The following is an 18956-nucleotide window of genomic DNA, read 5'->3' as shown; positions in this document are numbered from 1 at the left end:
TCAGGATGGCTACAGCAGTTCCCAGCACTGGAACCAGGGAGCACAACGCTGGAGGGAAAAGGCACCTTGTCCCCACGTGGATCTCCCAGAACAAAGAGACCTTTTTCAAGAGACCCGTCAGCAGACCTATGCTCACATCTCCTTGGCCAGAACCGTGTCACGTGCCTACATGCAAACGGTCTCCAGGGCAGCATCTGTGCCCACCGTGCTTGGGAGCTAAGACCCCTGTGTTGTTGTACAGGGGAGGGGCTGATGGCTGACCCAGGCTGGGTTCAGGCTTCGAGGGAGAGACGGAGAATGGAAACTGGATAGGTGACCAGGTCATCGACTGCAGGACCCCACAGGGTTGGGAGACTGTGTCTAAATCAGGTCGTACGATGCTTAATAACACGGTACCTGGCCCATAGTCACGACTCACCAAAGCTAAGCTGTGATGATGGTGATGATCGACAGCAGCGACGGCAAGTGGCGTCACAAAAATTTCCTGTCCATTTTTGCAAAGAAGTTGTTACTGTCACTTTCTTCCCCAAACAGATTCTTCCTCACCCCTTCCTATCTCTGCTTTCACCTTTCTCTGACATCTCTGTCACCCGAGTCCCAGTTTCATGACACTAAGAAAGATAACATGTTCAGCGTCAATCAGTTTTGAATTTAGGGCATCCCCCTTTATCATCTCTGTCAGATGAGTTTCTCAAGTTCTCTGAGCCTCAGTTTATCAGGCCATAAAATAGGGATACCCATATCAGATTTTCCCCCCCAGTAACCAATGTTTGCATGCATACTCAGGCATGTCTGACTCTGTGTGGAGTTCTCTAGGCAAGAATAATGGAGTGGATAGCCATTCACGTCTCCAGGGGATCTTCCTGACCCAGGGATCGAACCTGGGTCTTCTGCATTGCAGGCAGATTCTTTGCCACCTGAGCCACAATGCAGACTCCTAATTCAGTAACCGCATCCTGAAAACGGAGGGTGAGCTACTTCCTTTGACAGGGTAGGGTGGGGTGACATACCTAGTCCCATGCTGGCTGGTGACAAAACGGAAGGAGGAGTAAAGGAAAAGCAGACAGTCAGTGTGGCCTCCGCGAGCTTCCACCACTGCCTCTCATTTCTACAAAACAACCGCTGACCGCTCACTGTACAAATTTGCTCAAGTGACTATAACCACGGGTGTTTGTAACAATGTGCCTATTGACTTCTTATTTCAATAGATATCCAGATTTATTATCCCTCAAGGTAAGCATCGATTTTACCTTTGTCTCAGTCAATATTTACCTCTGAGGTCAATACGTGTGGATATCCACCCCAGCTGCAGTCAATATCCATTTCGTATTATAATATATGATGTACATATGAGAAAATAAAGCTCACCATCACATTAAAACACACACGCACATGTGCGCGCATGCACACACACACACGCACACGTCTGGTCGACAGGGAAGCTTCCTGCAAAATAGCTGTGTTATCTTTGTGTTGTTTCAACTGTATCAACGTTCAGAGGTCAGATTCTAATTCAGCCAAATAGATAATAGGTATATTCTGCCCAGAGCTGGTATTGGGGAGGAGCGGCAGGGTCTCAGATTAACATCCTCGTGCTTCAGGATGCTGGGCTCCCTCTAGTTTCTTGGGTGTCCCTGACTTGAATGACAGCCATGAGGAGGTGGAGGTGCGTGCGGATTACACACGGGGTAAGGAGGGAAGCGTTTATATCTTGAGGAGGGGTGCTTGTTTTCCAGCCCCTGGATTCTCAGGGTGTCTGGAGGCTGAAGCAGGAGGAAGGCAGGGCAGGCCTGCTGTCACTGGTGGTCCAGGTGGGGACCCAGGCCTGGGGGACTGGTGCCCAGGTGGAGACCTCAGGAATTGTGCTTGTCTGCTAGTAACAAGGGCACACCTAGGGTGGCAAAATTCTTTCACATCGAAGAGGAGCGAGCCGCCTACAGTTGGCGTGGCCAGCCCACAAAGGCCTCAGTGACCCTGCCCCTCCTCGCCGCTTGGCAACACTGTCTCCATCTCCAGGGTATCCCCCAGTTGAGAAAGGCCAGGCAGTGTGAAGGAGAGAAATGGGAGAATGGGCCAACCTCCTGCCTTTCAGGGAGCCTTCTAGAAAGCCCCATGCAAGACTCATGCTAAGACCGCTGGCAACACGGCCCCATCCTGCCATTTGCTGCCTCTCAGCCTGCCTTTCTCCCCTGCACTGTTCTTGCAAGGATCACAGGGCTTCATCCTGATTTTTTTCTGTTTTTGTAACTAAGGTGTCCAGCATTTTTCCCCATCACCCTCGTTCCACTCACAGTGCCCTGTCTTCCTTGGGATGCCTCTGTCTCCCTCTTCATGATTGATATAGGACTGCTGATCTCAAAAGGACCACTGTGACCCCCCTGACCTGTGGGGATGGGCACTGGACCCAGGTCTGACCAGCCCCAGGTCTGACCAGGTACCTGCCTCCTGCCTGAAGTGCTGGTTTGAGGACCGAGCACCCAGAAAACCAGGGCACTCTGCGTCCTTCCTGGGCCTTCTCTGCCGTAGCTGGCGAGGAAGGCTCCTGTATGCCTTCACCCTGCACAGCTGCGCCGGGGCCCTGCCGCTTCGCAGCGTCCTCATGGTGCACGGAGAGAGGCTGTCGGCTGTAAAAAGAGGAGTGTGCCGGGGCAGAAAGACATGCACACACACAGAGGATCAGAGAGGAGAGGCGAGGCAGAGACAGAGCGCGCCAGAGGGAAAGCTGGCGGCGTCCTGTGTGCTTGGGTCCAGCGATGCATCTGGTTCCACACTGTGAACAAACAGACACGATCCCTGGGCTTCCTCCTCTGGCAGCTGCAAGGGGAGGCCAGTGACCTTGGTTTGCATTAGACTCTCACCATCACCACCTGCAGCTTGTGTCATCAGGGACACCTATGTCTGTCTCGGTTTCTTCTCCCAGACGGGGGAGAGCCATCTGAGGACGAGATGTGACGCTTACCAAGTCCCCAGCAAGAGCATCGTAAAGCCGCTGCTCAACTGCTCTTTCCCCTGCCTTATTAATGCCCATCCTTTAATCTGTCCTCGGCTTCATCTTCTGGCATCCTTGGGGCCTTTTTAACCCCACAGACCAAGCGAAGCCATGTGCATATGCGTGCACATCCATTCACATCATCCCACAAAGCTCTGCAAAGTCAGGCCCCGAGATTTCCCTAGGCGCTTATCCTCAGCCACACTGTAGGAGCAGGTCCTCAGATCGGCTCCTGCTTCTGTATCTGCCAGAGCAAGGTCTGACCTCTCTCCACGTTACCTGACTCCTGACAGCGCGGGCAGAGGAGGGACCCCAGGGCTGACTTGTTGTCTTTTGGCTTGTTTGTCAGCTGAAACATGGCTCATCCTGTCCACCCTACTCTGGTACAAAACTCCTATGCCAAATCTCAGTCCTCAGCTGGCCATGACTCATCATTTCTGGTCCTATCAACCATGGCCTTTCCACCTCCCTTCCTGGAGGGCCCTGTATTTCCAGTGGAGTTCTGTTTTCCATATTTAAAGGAACCCTGGGCAGCCCTTCTCGGGAGCATGGAGACTAATAAGTTGCTGTGGGCCATGCCTGCCTCCTTCACCCCACTTTAGATTCATAGACTACCCCAAACCTGACACTTAAGTTTGTATTTATTTATTTGGCATTCAGAGAAGTCCACAGCCTCAGTCCCGTGGGATGTAAATTAAAGCAGTTTCATTTTCATAGTTTCTCTGTTTGAAATCCCTCATTGTTTATTTAAATACTGGCTGATGCATATTGCAAGTAAGGAATTATAATTAAGGGGGCGAGACGGGCTGATCTCCCTGGAAAGCAGTGACTCCCTTTCCGCAGGACCCCATGGTTACCATAGAAGGCCCTGGGGAAAGGGAGCCAGAGGGGAACCAGCCTGGTTCAGGGGAGGGGTCTATCAGGAGGCACAGGTGCGTCCGGCTGGAGGCGGGCACCCAGGTGGGGCTGCTGCCACGGCGCCAGTTGCAGGAGAGGATATTATAATATTACAGGCCTTGTGAAAGCCGCCACCGAGGGTGGGTGGACACGCGCCACCTTGCCAACTGTGGCTGTGCTAATAGAGGACACAGGGTCAGACAGCGCACTCCCAGCAGAAGGACTGGCAGTCACGGGACGAAGGGAGTCACAGGGACGGGAGCCCCTGGAAATGGATCGCTCTCCTTCTTGAAACTGGAACCAAAGCCCAGTCCCCCAACTCACCTCTGAGAGTCTTCTAGTGGCCTCAGTCCACCTCGCCCCAACCGCCCTCAGTTGGCAGCTGCGTGAGTCCTGTCCCTCTTCAGCACGTGACTTGCCGATCTATTTGGGACCACGCGTCCGTGGTGACGGTGGCGCGTCTTTGCACCCAGCAGGTCCATTTTTGGCTTCAGGTAGCCGTATCTGAGTAGCCAAGACAGCCACGTCTTCTGACAGTGTGTCCTCAGTCTCCACCTCCCGGCCGTACTGACCTCTCCCAGGTAAACAGTGTGCTCGTGATGGTCAGCCAGTGAGGATGCCCTGATGTGTGAACACGCTGAGAACGGCTTTGGGATGGTCCAACAGGTACCACTGTCAGAAATGTGAATTCAGTGGCATGGAAAAGACTGTCAGTGTTCAAAGGGGTAAAATTTACACTCAAAGTGAGAAAATTACTAAATGGTGCAAATTTGGGTCATTTTTCATTCTTTGTTATTCCTGCTCATTTTTATAGCAGTCGAATTTCCATTGTATCTGGCATATATACACGGCTAATACCTTAGATGTAATTTTTAAAAAAATTTTTCCCCCCTAAGGGTAAGTGAAATGCAAAAGAGAAGAGGATGTCCACAGTCTCCTTTTAGGATTGCATATTATGGAATCACCACCGTCATTGCTCCATTCATTTCAGGCAATAAATATATTTTCAGATCCCACCTTGGCAGGCTCAGTACTTGGCCTGGGGAGGCAGTGTCAAGTTGTTGGCCCTTAGTGAGTGTATCGTTAAAGGAGGAGGGGGAAGATGTGTAACCGTTCAGGTGTCACCAGGGTGATGGTGGCATTGACTGAGATGCTCTGTAACCCCAAGGGGTCCAGTCGGCCGGGGCACATAAGGGGACGTGAAGGATGAGGGGAGCCAGCAAGCTAAAGAGGACCCCTCCTCTGCTGACGTCTGCTGATGCCTGGGGTGGTGAGGGAGGCCCGGGCCATGTCAGAGACCCGCAGGGAGATTCTGTGGGGGTAAACCGGGATGCGGAGAAGGCAGTGGCAAGCCACTCCAGTACTCTTGCCTAGAAAATCCCATGGACGGAGGAGCCTGGTAGGCTGCAGTCCATGGGGTCGCTACGAGTCAGACATGACCGAGTGACTTCACTTTCACACATTGGAGAAGGAAATGGCAACCCACTCCAGTGTTCTTGCCTGGAGAATCCCAGGGACGGGGGAACCTGGTGGGCTGCCGTCTATGGGGTCACACAGAGTCGGACACAACTGAAGTGACTTAGCAGCAGCAGCAGCAAACTGGGATGGGTAGAAAGTAAGATAAACTCCGCTCCCTTAAGTGAGTGAAGCTTTCATGGTGTGTGCACACCCATAAAAAGAAAATCCTCAAAATCAGCAGGTTTGGGCTGCTCTGATCTTTCCACTCTGATCTCAGCAGTGTTGAGAGCTGGCTTTGAGGGGTGGGGATCACAGACACCCCCCGGTGGCCAACTCTCACGAAGCATCTCCCCAAGGATAGGCGGTACCCACACTCCGTGGTTTAAAGGCATACCCTCTGCAGGCCAGCACCCCTTCCCCTTCCCACTCTATCACTGCTCCTCACTCCCACCTGCTCCTGCAGAGAGATCTCTGACTGCCAGTGGGTCCAGGCTTACTTACTTACTGGCTTTGTGAAAACTGTTCCCTTACCAAGTGCTTCGTTTATTTTAATCAGTGGCTGCCTCTGTAAAAGGAAAAACAGCTTAGCAGGCACTCAGTAGAGTAGATCCAGCAGTCTCCATGCCTCACACGGCAGGCACAGGACTTGTTTTCCATTGCTTGCTTTCTCCCTCATCCATGAATCCATCCATCAGTCGATCAGACGGATACTTACTAGCCCCTACTGTGTGCTGGGCGCTGCACAGATGCTTCTGCCCCACTGATGTACGTAGCTGGGTTATGTGTTTGCACTGACACGTGGCCATCGTTTTGCAGATACTTTGGGGGACAGCTTTTATCCTGCACCATATTCTGAGTGGCATTTCCACCCCACCTTCATGTCCCACATAGCCCTTGTCTTCTGCTTTTGGAGACAGTGCCGGTGACCTGTTTTAAGGAAGGTTGAAAAGCCGGTACTTACATTTTTCTGGAAACCTTTAAATTAACCTCAGTAGGCTCGCTTGCTTTATTTTTTTCTTTGACCATTTCCACACCCCCTAAATTGATCTATCCCATGACTCAGTAGCCAATGCTGGTTTGAATGAATCACAATATATGAGTTTATAATGTATATTTTTCCACAAATATACTGAGTGTTTGCCAAGCACCACCCCCCCACACACACTTTCTTCTTTTTAAATTCAGAAATTTCTAGTTGTGTTTATTCCCCTCGTCAGCATACTTTATCATATCAAAGCCTTTTCAGACACTGTAAAACTACTGAGTTATGTTTGGGTCATGTTTTGCGGCGTGCCCTTTAATACTGTAGCTTTAGAAATGCAATTTTCAGCCTCTGCTTATTAGAATATGATAAAGTATTCCTGGTCTGTGTCCAGCTCTACTAATCTCCAGACTGCGCTTCATGAATTAAGCATGAAGATTTTAGTCAATGTGCTTTCAAAGACCAATGTTTAGGGAATCATGGATTTTCTACAAGCTGAGGGAGAAATCTATAATAGGAGGAACTGATTTTCAAACATCATATTCTCAAGAAGAAATGACCAGTTCTGGCCCAGAAACAGAAAATATTTCACCATCAAAATATTCTAGAACCAGTTAAAACCACATTGTGCAGCATGGTCTATCAAAGGGACTGTGTTTTAAAATGTCTAAGACTGTCCGTCACGTGGGAGGATTTGAAATGACTGCCTGTTTTGGAAAGCTCATGTAGATAGGGTTAAAATCAAGACGGGAATGCAAATTGAATTTATAAGGTGTTATTAACTTCACATCCTGGTCCACCCCTCACCCCTCACTTCTCTATTCTCTGTGGTTCATTTTGCTTTGATAGAATTTAGCAAATAGCCAGAGATCTCTCTCTAGGGTGAGAGACTCATTGGAGGAGAGACTTAGGGGACCCATGGGTCCCTTAACCGGACTTCCTCGCAGACAGACAGCACCAGGGTGGGGTGTTCTATGGTCACTGGCAGGGAAACGTTTTGAAAGGATGTATGGCAACCCACTCCAGTGTTCTTGCCTGGAGAATCCCAGGGATGGCAGAGCCTGGTGGGCTGCCATCTATGGGGTCACACGGAGTCGGACACGACTGAAGTGACTTAGCAGCAGCAGCAGCAGCAGCATCCTTTCAAAATTACAGTGGTAAAGTGAGGCACATTATTCCACTAACATGCAAAAGGCATTAATGCCCACTTGACTATGGAACACCCAGAAAGGGCATGGGGGTCCTTTCATCTGGGTTAGAGCAGCCCCTGGGGTTTTGTCTTCCATGTTTGGGGAGCTCACATCAGGTGTCTTCACGGTCCCCTGCATGCTAACAGGTGCCTCTTGGCGAGCATCTCTTCTGAGACTCTGCCAGGCACCTGATGGCAGTAGCTCACAGGAATCCGCGTTTCTCACTAGGGAAACTGAGACACAGGGCATTTTATTGGGCTGCTTACTAGGCAGAGTTGGCAGTAAAGGTCAGAACTTATTTGACCGCCGTGGTCTGAACAAGCAGATCACGCTCTGAGGCCCCCGCAGCCGGTCTGCGTATGGAAGGTGGCGGGCAAGAACGGGAGCCCACGCCGCGGTTTGGGGCCACACTCCCGTGGTTGCTCCTCCAGTTCTGAGATCAGGGCAGAAATGTAAATCGTCTCCAATTAGGGGCTGCTTCTTGAACATTTTCCTTTTGAGGAAGACAGGGAAATTCTCAGCTCATCCAGCTTTATCTGTGAGCCCGCAGGATCTCTCAGGGGCTTTAAATTAATCAATCAATCCACAGACACTGAACTGAGTCTCTACCCTAGGCTTGAGACTCTGCAAAGTGCTTTCAATGGAGGGGAAAAAGAAAAAAACCAAAGGGCCAGATGCCCTGCCCCCAGCCATAGCCCAAGGCTGCCTTCCCTGGCTGGGGAATCAGCCTGTCAGTTCAATCACCAGGCCCCTCTGACGGGTGTTTTTCACTCAGCCAGCCTCCTGAATGGCTCTGGTCATGTGTAGACACGGCCTCAGGAGGGGTCCATCCATCTCTTTTCCAGCCCTCGCCATTTAATTGTTCCTGACACAGTTTTACGAGAAATACAGCAAAGCCCAGCCCTGTCAATCACCATTGGCTCCTGTGTCTCAGCACTTTCTCCTTGGCAGGAAAGCTATGACCAACCTAGACAGTGTATTAAAAAGCAGAGACATCACTTTGCTGACAAAGGTCCGTATAGTCAAAGCTATGTTTTTTCCAGTAGTCATGTACAGATGTGAAAGTTGGACCATAAAGAAGGCTGAACAGTTGATGCTTTCGAACTGTGGTACTGTAGAAGACTCTTGAGAGACCCTTGGACTGCAAGGAGATCAAACCAGTTAACCCTAAAGGAAATCAACCCTGAATATTCATTGGAAGGACTGATGCAGAAGCCCTAAAACTTTGGCCACCTGATGCAAAGAGCCAACTCATTTGGAAAAGAGCCTTATGCTGGGAAAGATGGAAGGCAGGAGGAGAAGAGGGCGACAGAGGATGAGATGCTTGTATAGCATCACTGACTCAACTGACGTGAATTTGAGCAAACCCGGGAGATAGTGGAGGACAGGGAGATCTAGCATGCAGTCCACAGGGTCGCAGAGTCAGACCCGACTTCGAGAATGAATGGCAGCGACAGCCTGCATCTCAGAGCAGCTCCCGAAGCGCTGGGCAGGCAGGGGTGCGTCTCTGGGATAACTCAGGTTCAGGTGAGGGACCAGGAAGGGTTAGCAAGGATGGAACTTTCCCAGAGTGGCCTGGGTATTGGGAGGGGGTCTTTAAGAGTCATCTGGCAGACGTGTTCTGGGAATGGGCCCGTCTCAGAAAAGGAGAGACGGCTCTCTCTACGCAACAGTGCCTGGGCTGTAGCATTTTGGGGACTCAGAGATGCTGTGGGACCCCTGTACGTTCACACAAATGAAGAAGTGGACCAAGTGGAGACCAAATGTCAGGGTAACAGCTACCCAGCTCCGGATTTTAGTTGCTGAGGGTGTTTTTAAAAAGAAACAGGGACTCGGTATTTTTGGAAGAATTATTTCCACTTCTAAATATTGACAACCAGTTCACATCTTTTTTTTTTTTTTAACCTTCTTGGACCATGCCTCTATGGAAGCGGGGGGTGGGGGGTGAGATATGTCATTTGTGACTTCCCCTCGGAACCCACCTCCGCATTTTAGGGTGTGGCAGTCCTGAAACTGCACAGTGGGGGACTGAGACTGCTGGTTCCATGGGTGAATCCTGGTGATCGTCGAAACCACGGGGAAATTCTAGCAGGACAACAGGGCAGTAAAAGCAGGAGCCCTGAACACAGGCCATCGAAGGGGTTCTAGACATCGACACCTCTGCACCGGCCCTTTGAGTGTGTCCATTCTCGGAGCCAGAGGTGTGGAGCAGCCTGGAAGGTCCCCGTGGGGGTGACTCGGGCCCGGGAGTCCCTGCAGAGGTGCCTGGGGCAGCCTGCATGCCGACCCCGCAGCCATCTCAGTCCTTCAGGGCATCATTGGTTCTGGACGTACCCGGGCGGGGGCAGGACACCTCCCTTCCTTTCAGAGCCTCCTGCACTCTTCCGCCTCCCTGAGAAGCACAGTGCACACACACGGCCCATGCTGGACGTGGACCTGTGGTCTTCCAGGCGAGGCGGCTAGGGCTCCGGGCTACGACTCCCTGCAGAGCAGGCTGACTTCTCCCCAGGCTGCCGGTCTCCCCCTTCATCTCCACGGTCCCTTTCTTCTTCACTACCACTTGCATGTTTTAGTCACCTGGAAGGGGGATGGGCTCCTCTCTGCTTGTTCTGTTTTTTTGTGCAAGGCGAACTGCAGACTCTGCATTCCGCAGACAGTTGGCGGCAGACCCACCGAGAAACACCAGCTCAGCTCCAAATGTCTCTCCCCAGATGGAAGGTCGAAGGACAGAGGTGGTTCGGGGGAGACCTGTCCTGCCCCCCCCTTGACTAGGGGACAGGAATTCCCCAGCAGAGAGGAGAAAAGAAAAGAAAAAAAGAACCGGAAGGAGAATAGAATATATTATTTCCCAGCAATTATCCATACCCTCCCACCTCCATTTTCCAAATTGTAAGTTCTTTTTATATAAGTACTTTCTGTTAAAGCCGTTAGGAAAGAGCTTCACCCATGGTGTAAAATATATACTCTCTAATGTAAATCAAGAAGCTATTAATACCGTACTAAGAACACGGTAGTATATTAATTGATGGAAATTGTAGCGCGGAATATTCATAATCAGTGGCAGTCTTTTCTTTGGGAGGAACAAAGGATTAAGTTAAGGAGACAGTAACGGTATTGTTACCAGACTATTTCAATGATTTTTCTCCATGAAAGAGTAGAGAAAGGTGAAATTTCAACTGGGAATATTAGACTATGTAGATCGCTACTCAGGGGTATTCTGCTCTGTTTAAACAGCCGAGCTGTGCTTTGCCTTGTGAACCGATTGTTTTATTAGTGGAATCATCTCGTGTTCCATTTTGCCACAGTTAATAGCGCTGTGTCTGTCTCACAATAAATTATAGAGTCAGGCAAACAATAGTTTTGTATGTGGGGTACAATGAAATATCCTATTAAAATGCAGCCTTTCCTCAGGTTCCTAAAATTAGAGTCTTACTTTAAAAACGATTCCTCTGGGCTTAATACACCGTTTTGAACTAATCACAGAACAGAAGCCCTCTTTTGTCGGCGTGTGGAGGACTGTGGGAGTCACTTGTTCCTCTAGCATGTTCCCACTCCCATTTCATCGTCTTGCTCTGTTCCGGATAGATTTTATTGGTTTGACAATGAGAGGCGGCCTGCTAATAGCATCACCTGTTTGCACTTAAAAGCCAGAACGAGTTCTGTAGCAGCCGTATCCTTTCCCAAGCAGCTGTTCCATTCCCATCATGATAGTCACAATGATAATAATCGTCGTCTTTCTTGAGTGATGGTTTCACACTGGGCACCACAGAAAGTGGTTTACATGGCTTATGCTGCAGGATTCTGATTCAGGCCGCCTGGGAGTAGAAACTGTCTTTATCCATTTCACAGATAAGAAAGTTGAGGCTTCATCAGGGACACACATCTCTGCTGTCTGGTTTGTCATACTGTTTTTGATGATTTTTTAAAGTTAATTTTTACCAGCATGTGGTTGCTTTATAATGCTGTGCTAGTTTCTACAGTACAGCAAAGTGAATCAGCTACATGTTTACCTAAACCCTCTCTTTCTTTTGGATTTCCTTTCCATTTGGGTCATCCCAGAGCAATTAAGGAGGGTCCCTGGAGCTATGCAGTATGTTCTCATTGGTTGTCATCACTGCATATATGCCAGTCCCGATAAGTTTTGCCCTGAGATGGAGTTGGTGTGTCCCACGACAGAGTCTTTCCTTGGGCAGCCTTTCGTCAGCCTGCTCTGAGCCCTCTTACCAGGCAGTGCTCAGCTTGTACATGTCTGTGTCCTCTTTGGCACGGCCTGCTCCAGGACTCCTGGCACGCTGGTCTGGTGAGAACCCCCGCCCTCGGCTTCCCAGGACCTTCCTCATCGCCTCCTGTGCCCTGGGTACTATCTGTGCACCCTCATCTGCCTTCAGCAAGAATCCATTTAGGTCATTTAGCCAGAAAGACTCCACTGTCCTGCTCATCCCGCGCCCCTGCCCCCACTGTCTGACTCCGAGGCTGAACCCCATCTCTGTCCTGCTACAAATCCCCATTTGCTGTGGCCCCTAGGCCAGTGACCGTAGTCACCCTGGACCATAGCAACAGCCTTATCCTGTAACAAGTGTCGTGAGCCATCTCTTTCCTCTAATCGCTTGCCTGGTTGGACCCAGTGGGCTTGGGATGAGGACAAGCAACTGCTCTCCATCCACCTGGATCTCGGCGGGTTAACTGGAACCTGCCTTTGGGGAACACTAAAGAACATTCAGGTGTGTCTGTCTTTGGGTGGTCCTCAAAGGTTTCCGGTACACACTGTAACTCCTGGGGTGCACTTGCTCATTTCCTCCCCCAGACCAAGGCCTTCTTGGTCTGCCATTCCATCCTCTCCTCCCCGACACCCTGGGCATCGCTCTCCTTGGCAGATGTTCATTTGTAAATGTGTGTGTGTGTTTAGTTGTGTCTGACTCTTCGTGACCCTCTCCCCTGCTCCCCCGACCCTGCACCCTGGAGTGCAACCTGCCGGGCTTCTCTTTGTCCTTGGGGTTCTCCAGGCTAGAATACTGGAGTGGGTTGTCATTCCCTACTCCAGGGGATCCTCCCCACCTGGGGATCGAACCCGTGTCTCCTGCATTGCAGGCAGGTTCTTCAGCACTGAGCCACCTGGTCTCCTCTGTTTAACCAGTGTTCAGGGAGCTCATGAGTGCCAGGATGGTGCTGAGGCCTGGCACCTGGATGAAAGGAGGAGCGTCATCCTCTGTCAGATACCAGTGGCCCATCTGTGACCACATGCTCACCAGACTATTTACAAATGGAAAAAACAGACACAAAGCAGTGAGCTTCTCATTAAACACATTATATCTATTTTTTTTAAACTGTTGTCAACTTTAGAACTTAAATTTTTTTAATAAAGATAACAGAATAGTGAAGGTGATAGTCGCTCAGTCGTGTCCGACTCTTTGTGGACTATACAGTCCATGGAATTCTCCAGGCCAGAATCCTGGCGTGGGTAGCCTTTTCCTTCTCCAGGGGATCTTCCCAACCCAGGGATTGAACTTGAACCCAGGTCTCCCATATTGCAGGCGGATTCTTTACCAGCTGATCCACAAGGGAAGTCCAAGAATACTGGAGAGGGTAGTCTATCCCTTCTCCAGGGGAACTTCCCGACCAGGAATTGAACCAGGGTCTCCTGTATTGCAGGGGGATTCTTTACCAGCTGAGCTTTGAGGGAAGCCGCATGACAGAATATGAGAGCTCCTATTGCCTGCCTGCTTGTTTTGTTTTTCTTCTTGTTCTCTGATTTCGCTTTCTTTTTAAAGTCCCCGATGTGGCGAAATAAAAAGTTGACGAGTCCACATCAGCCTTCCTGTTTCACTTTTTTCTTTCGGATTTCACTGGATCTTAACTCTGAAAATCTGGGAGTGTCTGGTGTCCCATCCCCTAAGCTTGCCACCTGATGATGCCCTATACGTCATTATTTTCCTTAATGTTTGTCTTGTCTCTCCGGCCTCCTGCCTCCCCCAGCTCCCTTAAGATGTGTCACGCTCAGGCACGCGGTGAGTAATCAATGCTTGGAGATTTGACTCCTTAGCTCTAAAACAAAACAAAATGTGCAACACAAAGGCAGGACTCTTGTCAGGGGAGCCCTTTCTTCTTCATTCTCAGCCAAGGGAAGACAAGGCCACTCTGGACAGCCCCCCCTGAATTTTTTTCTTTCCTTTAGTCCTTATATAAAGGATAGCCAGTTTTCTTTTACCACTGTGCTCACTGGAGACTCAGAAATGTGCCTGGAGTCCCAGAATCACAGGTGCATGGTCCTTTCCAGAGCAACCTCATTAAGGGCCAAACACATTAAATTTCATTTTTGAGATACTCCACACTCCTAGGAATCCCCTCTCTGGTGGCTTTGCACTGGTAGGCAGGGCTCTGTGCTCGGAAGCTCTGCCCTGGGCTTTCAAGGCTCATGCAGATGCCCAGCTATCTCTGCTCTGCATCAGAGCAGCAGGAAGAAGCCTTGATGAAACAGGGTTGAGGCTCTCCCTGGGTAAATTGAACCCTCCTTCTGCTGGAGTGGTTGTGTGTGTGTGTGTGCGTATTACTTTTTTTTTCTTTCCCAGAGGCCATATTTTACCCCCTAACTAACTTGCAAGTTCAGATGCTTCTGAGTAAGGAAAGATGCTGAAATGAGCACGTTTCTAATAGACTCTGCATCTAAAATGGATGGGCAACTTTCTTTCTTTGTACAGCAGCTATGTGAATGCCTCTTGCCCAAATCCATCCCGGTTAGGAGACACAGTCTGTTAAGAAGGGGTATTTATCGCTCCCCTTTTCCAGTTAGGGCTTCTCTATGGCTAAGAGGGTAAAAATCTGCCTGCTATACAGGAGACACAGGAGACTCGGGTTTGGTCCCTAGGTCAGGAAGATCCCCTACAGAAGGAAACAGCAAACCTTGCCTGGAGAATACCACGGATAGAGGATCCTGGTGGCCTACAGTCCAAAAGGTCACAAAGAGTCAGACACGACTAAGCATGAAGACGCTTCCCAATTAAGGACTGTGTTCACCTTACACCTAGAATTTATGGCTGTCCCCAGAATAGTCCACAGCTGATCATGGTTTCTTTAAGGAAGTCAAAATTTACCACTGGACTGTCATTAAAATGTAATATAATTAACATAAATCATTCTTTTCAACACAAATTGACTCTGCTTATAATCTCGTTTTTTTAAGTATTTAGTACTTTTATTTAAAAAGATTAGTATATTTAAAATGTTGTGTTATGTTTTTCATCAATTTTTTTTAAATCTTTACTTCTGTGTAAAGGATGGTGTTTGCCATAAATACAGAAGTACAAACTAGATGGTTGTTTAGATTTGCTCTTTTTGCCTTTGGGAAAACTTGAATGTGAGGCTACTTGGTTTTTACAAGTTGATTACCGAAAAAAAAGAGAGGAAGAAAATAGAGTGCCTGATGCCTTGTTCCTGGTATGCCAGGGAAGTTTTGTTCAGATAAACCCCTACTGAATGAAAGCAAATTCTGTTGACCTCTCAGCTTTAAAAGGCGAGGGATATGCCAGAGTCTGACGGAAAAGGGCACAAAAAGAGTTGTGGAAATTAGCAGCTCCAAGCTGAATATGGGAACAGGCCCAGACAAATGTGAAGCAAACCTGATTATGAGGAGCGAAAGGGCATTTCCCCTGGAATCGCAGGATTTTTTTTTTTTTTTAATAGGGGACGCTATTGTCGTTCAGAAAGCCTCAGGCTGTTCTGAAAGCAGGCAAAAATCAATAGCCCACTTGTTGAGGATAAGTGAATTAGTCTGTGTTGAATGTAACTGAGTACCTGAACACACTTGAGTGAACAGGGCTTGTTGGGGAGAAAAGACAGTTAGAAGGATTGTCTCTAAATGTCCACAGCGGTGCACATCGCTGGTTAATTACGTCCAATGATCATTTCTGTGCAGGACTCATGTGAAGACTCTGCTTTTGTTTTTGTCTATCTGTCCATGACCTGACAGAATGAATAGAGTCCCCCGCTTCTCACAACAGCCCGAGTGATGGCCAGCGGGCTGCAGAAGAGCCAGGAAAAAATGAATGGGGTAGTGCAGTTCAGATGAAGGGTTCCTTTTATTAAACACTCCAAGTGTAGAATGACAAAATAGGAAGTACATTAAATACATATTGAAGAAAGCATTTTATTATAATGCAATGGCAGATAAAATACTGATATTTCAGACACTGTGTTAGCTATATATAAAGCACACCCTTTTGGTTGGCGTCAATGAAATAGCCGTCACCGTACCCCACCCAGAGAGTATGTGGATGAGGTGCACCTGGTGTTTACCCCGCTCCCCGTCTGTCTCAGTTCAGGTTTGTAACTTACAGCTTACCTGTGTATGGTGTGGCTTTTGAGAACCCTGTGCAGTGTTTGTGTTGGTTTTAAGGGCTGCAGCCTAGCAAGGCCGTGCACCTGCAGCCAACCAAGAGGGTCCTTCAGTGCGAACTCTCATCCTTAACAAAGAGAGATCTCTACAGAGATAGCCCCTAGGTTTTCACCTGGCACAGAAACAGTGTCTAGTCTATTTTTAAAAATATTTCCCTGACTGTCTATGCAAAAGAAGAGTCCACCTGCAATGTAGGAGGCCTGGGAGATGCAGGTTCGATCCCTGGGTTGGGAAAATGCCCCAGAGGGGAGGAAATGGCAACTCCAGTATTCTTGCCTGAAAAGTCCCATGGTGGGCTGTAGTCCAAAGGGTCAGAAAGAGTTGGACACAGCTGAGCACAAGACAAGACCACAAGTGATGGGAGAATTTGGGCGCATTTGATTTGGTCCAGAGCTAAGACGTTTCTCCTCCAGGTGATCCCTGGTTCTTCTGCAGTCTCCAGCCCTTCTCGTCTGTGCATCTTTTGGTGCCAGGGAGGGGACTGGTTTGCCCATTGGGTCCCCTAGACGGAAACTTGTCAGGGACCTCCAGGAGCATCAGAGACCTGTGAAAATATTATTGGCTCTGAAGTATGGTAAGAAAATGACAGGGTTGAAATCTGTGAGTATAAAATTAAATACCTACAAAAATAATATCCTGCCACTTGTCAGCTGCAACTCACATGTCGCTGTATCTCCCTCCTATTTAATGAGAGAGGTGGGATCGTCTCAGTGTATTTGATAGGAAGGGGTGCGGCTCCCTCCACTGGAGAGGCGTCTGCCTCTGCCCCGCCACACGGCTCTCTCCGGTAGCTGCTGCTGCTAAGTCACTTCAGTCGTGTCCGACTCTGTGTGACCCCATAGACGGAAGCCCACCAGGCTCCCCGTCCTTGGGATTCTCCAGGCAAGAACACTGGAGTGGGTTGCCATTTCCTTCTCCTGGCGGAAATACCTGCACAGGAGACAGAATTGATGCAGAAGAGCAAAGGTGCACTCCGGCCAAGGACGCTGAAACAGTAATGAGACTCAGCTCAAAAAGGCTTCCTTTCTCAGCAGGGGTAGTCAGAGCAGATCCTGTGTCCTTTTCTTCCCGAGCCCTCCCCATTTATAAAACCAGATCGCAAGTACCTGCAAATCCCCCAAATGCTTGCACTGAATAACTCTGCAACCTTAGTCTGCGCTCTTGCCCGGGGCAAGTCTTCCTGCACGGACTTGAGTCTGGGCAAAGTTGCAAGGTCTGCAGGGGAACCTGAGTCGCTGTGCTCTCCACAGGGTCAAGGGCTTCGCTCTGCAGAAATGCCCAGCAAGAGTTAAGTCAGGTAAGTTCCCTTAGACTTGCGCGGTAGGTAATGTGGAAGGGTCAAGTGTGGGGTCAGTAGCACTTACATCTTCCTGTCAGTTGGCGTCCACCCTTGGTTTCAAAGGGAACAGGCTTAACTGACATGGCGGGACCTTTACGATTTCCAACTGCTCATTTAGAGAGTTCTAGACCCAGGACCACTGATGCAGAGATCGCCTGCCCTCCAGGGGTTCCTGGGCTGAAGTATATTTTCCCTGCCCTTCTTTTTTTCTTTTCCCCTAGCCTTTATAGAAATGACAAATGGTCAGGTGGTCTTAAATTCAAGAACTGGTCACATGAATAGTGTCTGACCTTAGTAGCTTTCTATATACTTGAACCAGTTTAACTACCAGCAATAAAACTTCTACTTTTTTTTCATACGACAAATAGTCTAGTATGTTGGGGAGCTATGCACAGTTTCTCATATCAGCCTCTGTTTTTAAGGCTTAAGTTTTATTAAACTGATAGAAAAATCTGTCCATTGTTAAAGTGTTTCAAATATATTTTTGCTCTCTAGATTTATTTTTAAAGGCAAACATTGCATGGGGGATATATGAAATCTTTATATTCCTTCCCCAATATATCTTTGGTGAACATTACAAAGTATTTGTGATGAGTACCACTGTTTTCTGCCAGTTTTTGCATCTTGAAAATAAAACTCCAAGTTTTTGTTTTTTTTTTCCCTCTGTGGTTTTTTATTTGATAACCTCATTTTCAAGGGGAGGTTTAGTGCTGACACCTTTTATTTTCTTCTTCAGAAAGGAAACCCTGGAATAGCTGTAGCTTCCCCACTAGGCAAGTTGAAGTGTATTTGCTTTTAAAGAGATAGCTTGATTTTCTCTAAAAAACTCCAGATAGACGATTAAAAACACAGCACAGAACAAAATAGAAGCTTCTTTCTAGATGTTCTCTGCCTCTCTGCACTGATTCCCTGGCTGCACTGGGAAACCTCTTAGGGGCTTCCTGGTTCCGGTCCTTCTCAGAACTTTATCCGTCTTGGGCATTCCTTCTAAGTCAGGAATCTGCCTTGCTTGGCAAGCCCAGACTAGCAAAACACGGAATTTAATCTAGAAAATAGCTAAACACTGAGGACCTACTGTGCAGCACAAGGAACTATATTCAATACCTTGCAGTAACCTACAGTGAATAAGAATCCGGAAAAGAATACACGCATAACTGAATCCCTTTGATGTACACCAGAAACTAACCCAACATTATAAATCAGGTACCCATCAGTAATTCAAAAACACTGTAAGTAGAATTTAATCTGGAAAATAAAGGGGGTGGGTGGGTCTGTAGCAGAGAAGGGTGTGTCCTAAACATGTCAGTACTACTGTCAAATTTATCCGGTAATCCCTGTGATTTCTTGTTTAAGTTTGGATATGATCCCAACATTTACCTGCTGTCATGATTAATTGCCAGGTTTCTCTCTTAAGCGGTGTGCGCCCTATGCTTGTGAGTGAGCCGGGGGCATAGGATAAACAGGACTGGGTACCCCTCGACCCCACCCCACCCCCCCCCCTTAAGTAACAGTGACGCAAACGACCTTTGTTTAGCAGGAGGTAGCTCCTCGAATCCGCCGAATGTCCGATTGCGATCTCACGGGAAAAGTGCTGTCTCAGCAAGGTTTCTTTGCTGGTCTGTGGCAAGGTCCCCGCTTCATTTTCAAGGTGTCCTCATTTGGTGCTTTTGAAGGGTTTTTAATGGATTCGCTTGATATACCTTCCAAATGGA

General features: G+C 48.6%; 1 protein-coding gene across 5 annotated transcripts in view; it reads left to right on the top strand.

Annotated features, from left to right (window-relative positions):
* The window catches only part of WWOX (WW domain containing oxidoreductase), a 958567-nt gene that overhangs the window by 415837 nt on the left and 523774 nt on the right, over positions 1–18956 (top strand). Inside the window, exon 9 of one of the 5 annotated variants that reach the window (XM_055413077.2) lies at positions 5–18956. This exon is cut by the window's right edge and continues 1474 nt beyond it. The exons of the other annotated variants lie outside the window; for them this stretch is intronic. Within the exon in view, the coding sequence (XP_055269052.2) occupies positions 5–220 (216 nt within the window). The 3' untranslated portion in view covers positions 221–18956. The remainder of the gene's footprint in view (positions 1–4) is intronic. 5 annotated transcript variants of the gene reach the window in all.

Source organism: Moschus berezovskii, chromosome 22, assembly GCF_049115385.1.
Source record: "Moschus berezovskii isolate FMDL1 chromosome 22, NW_MosBer_1.0, whole genome shotgun sequence".
NCBI classification, from domain to species: domain Eukaryota; kingdom Metazoa; phylum Chordata; class Mammalia; order Artiodactyla; family Moschidae; genus Moschus; species Moschus berezovskii.
The sequence above is the reverse complement of the archived record's forward strand: the minus strand, read 5'-3'. Positions and strand labels throughout refer to the sequence as shown.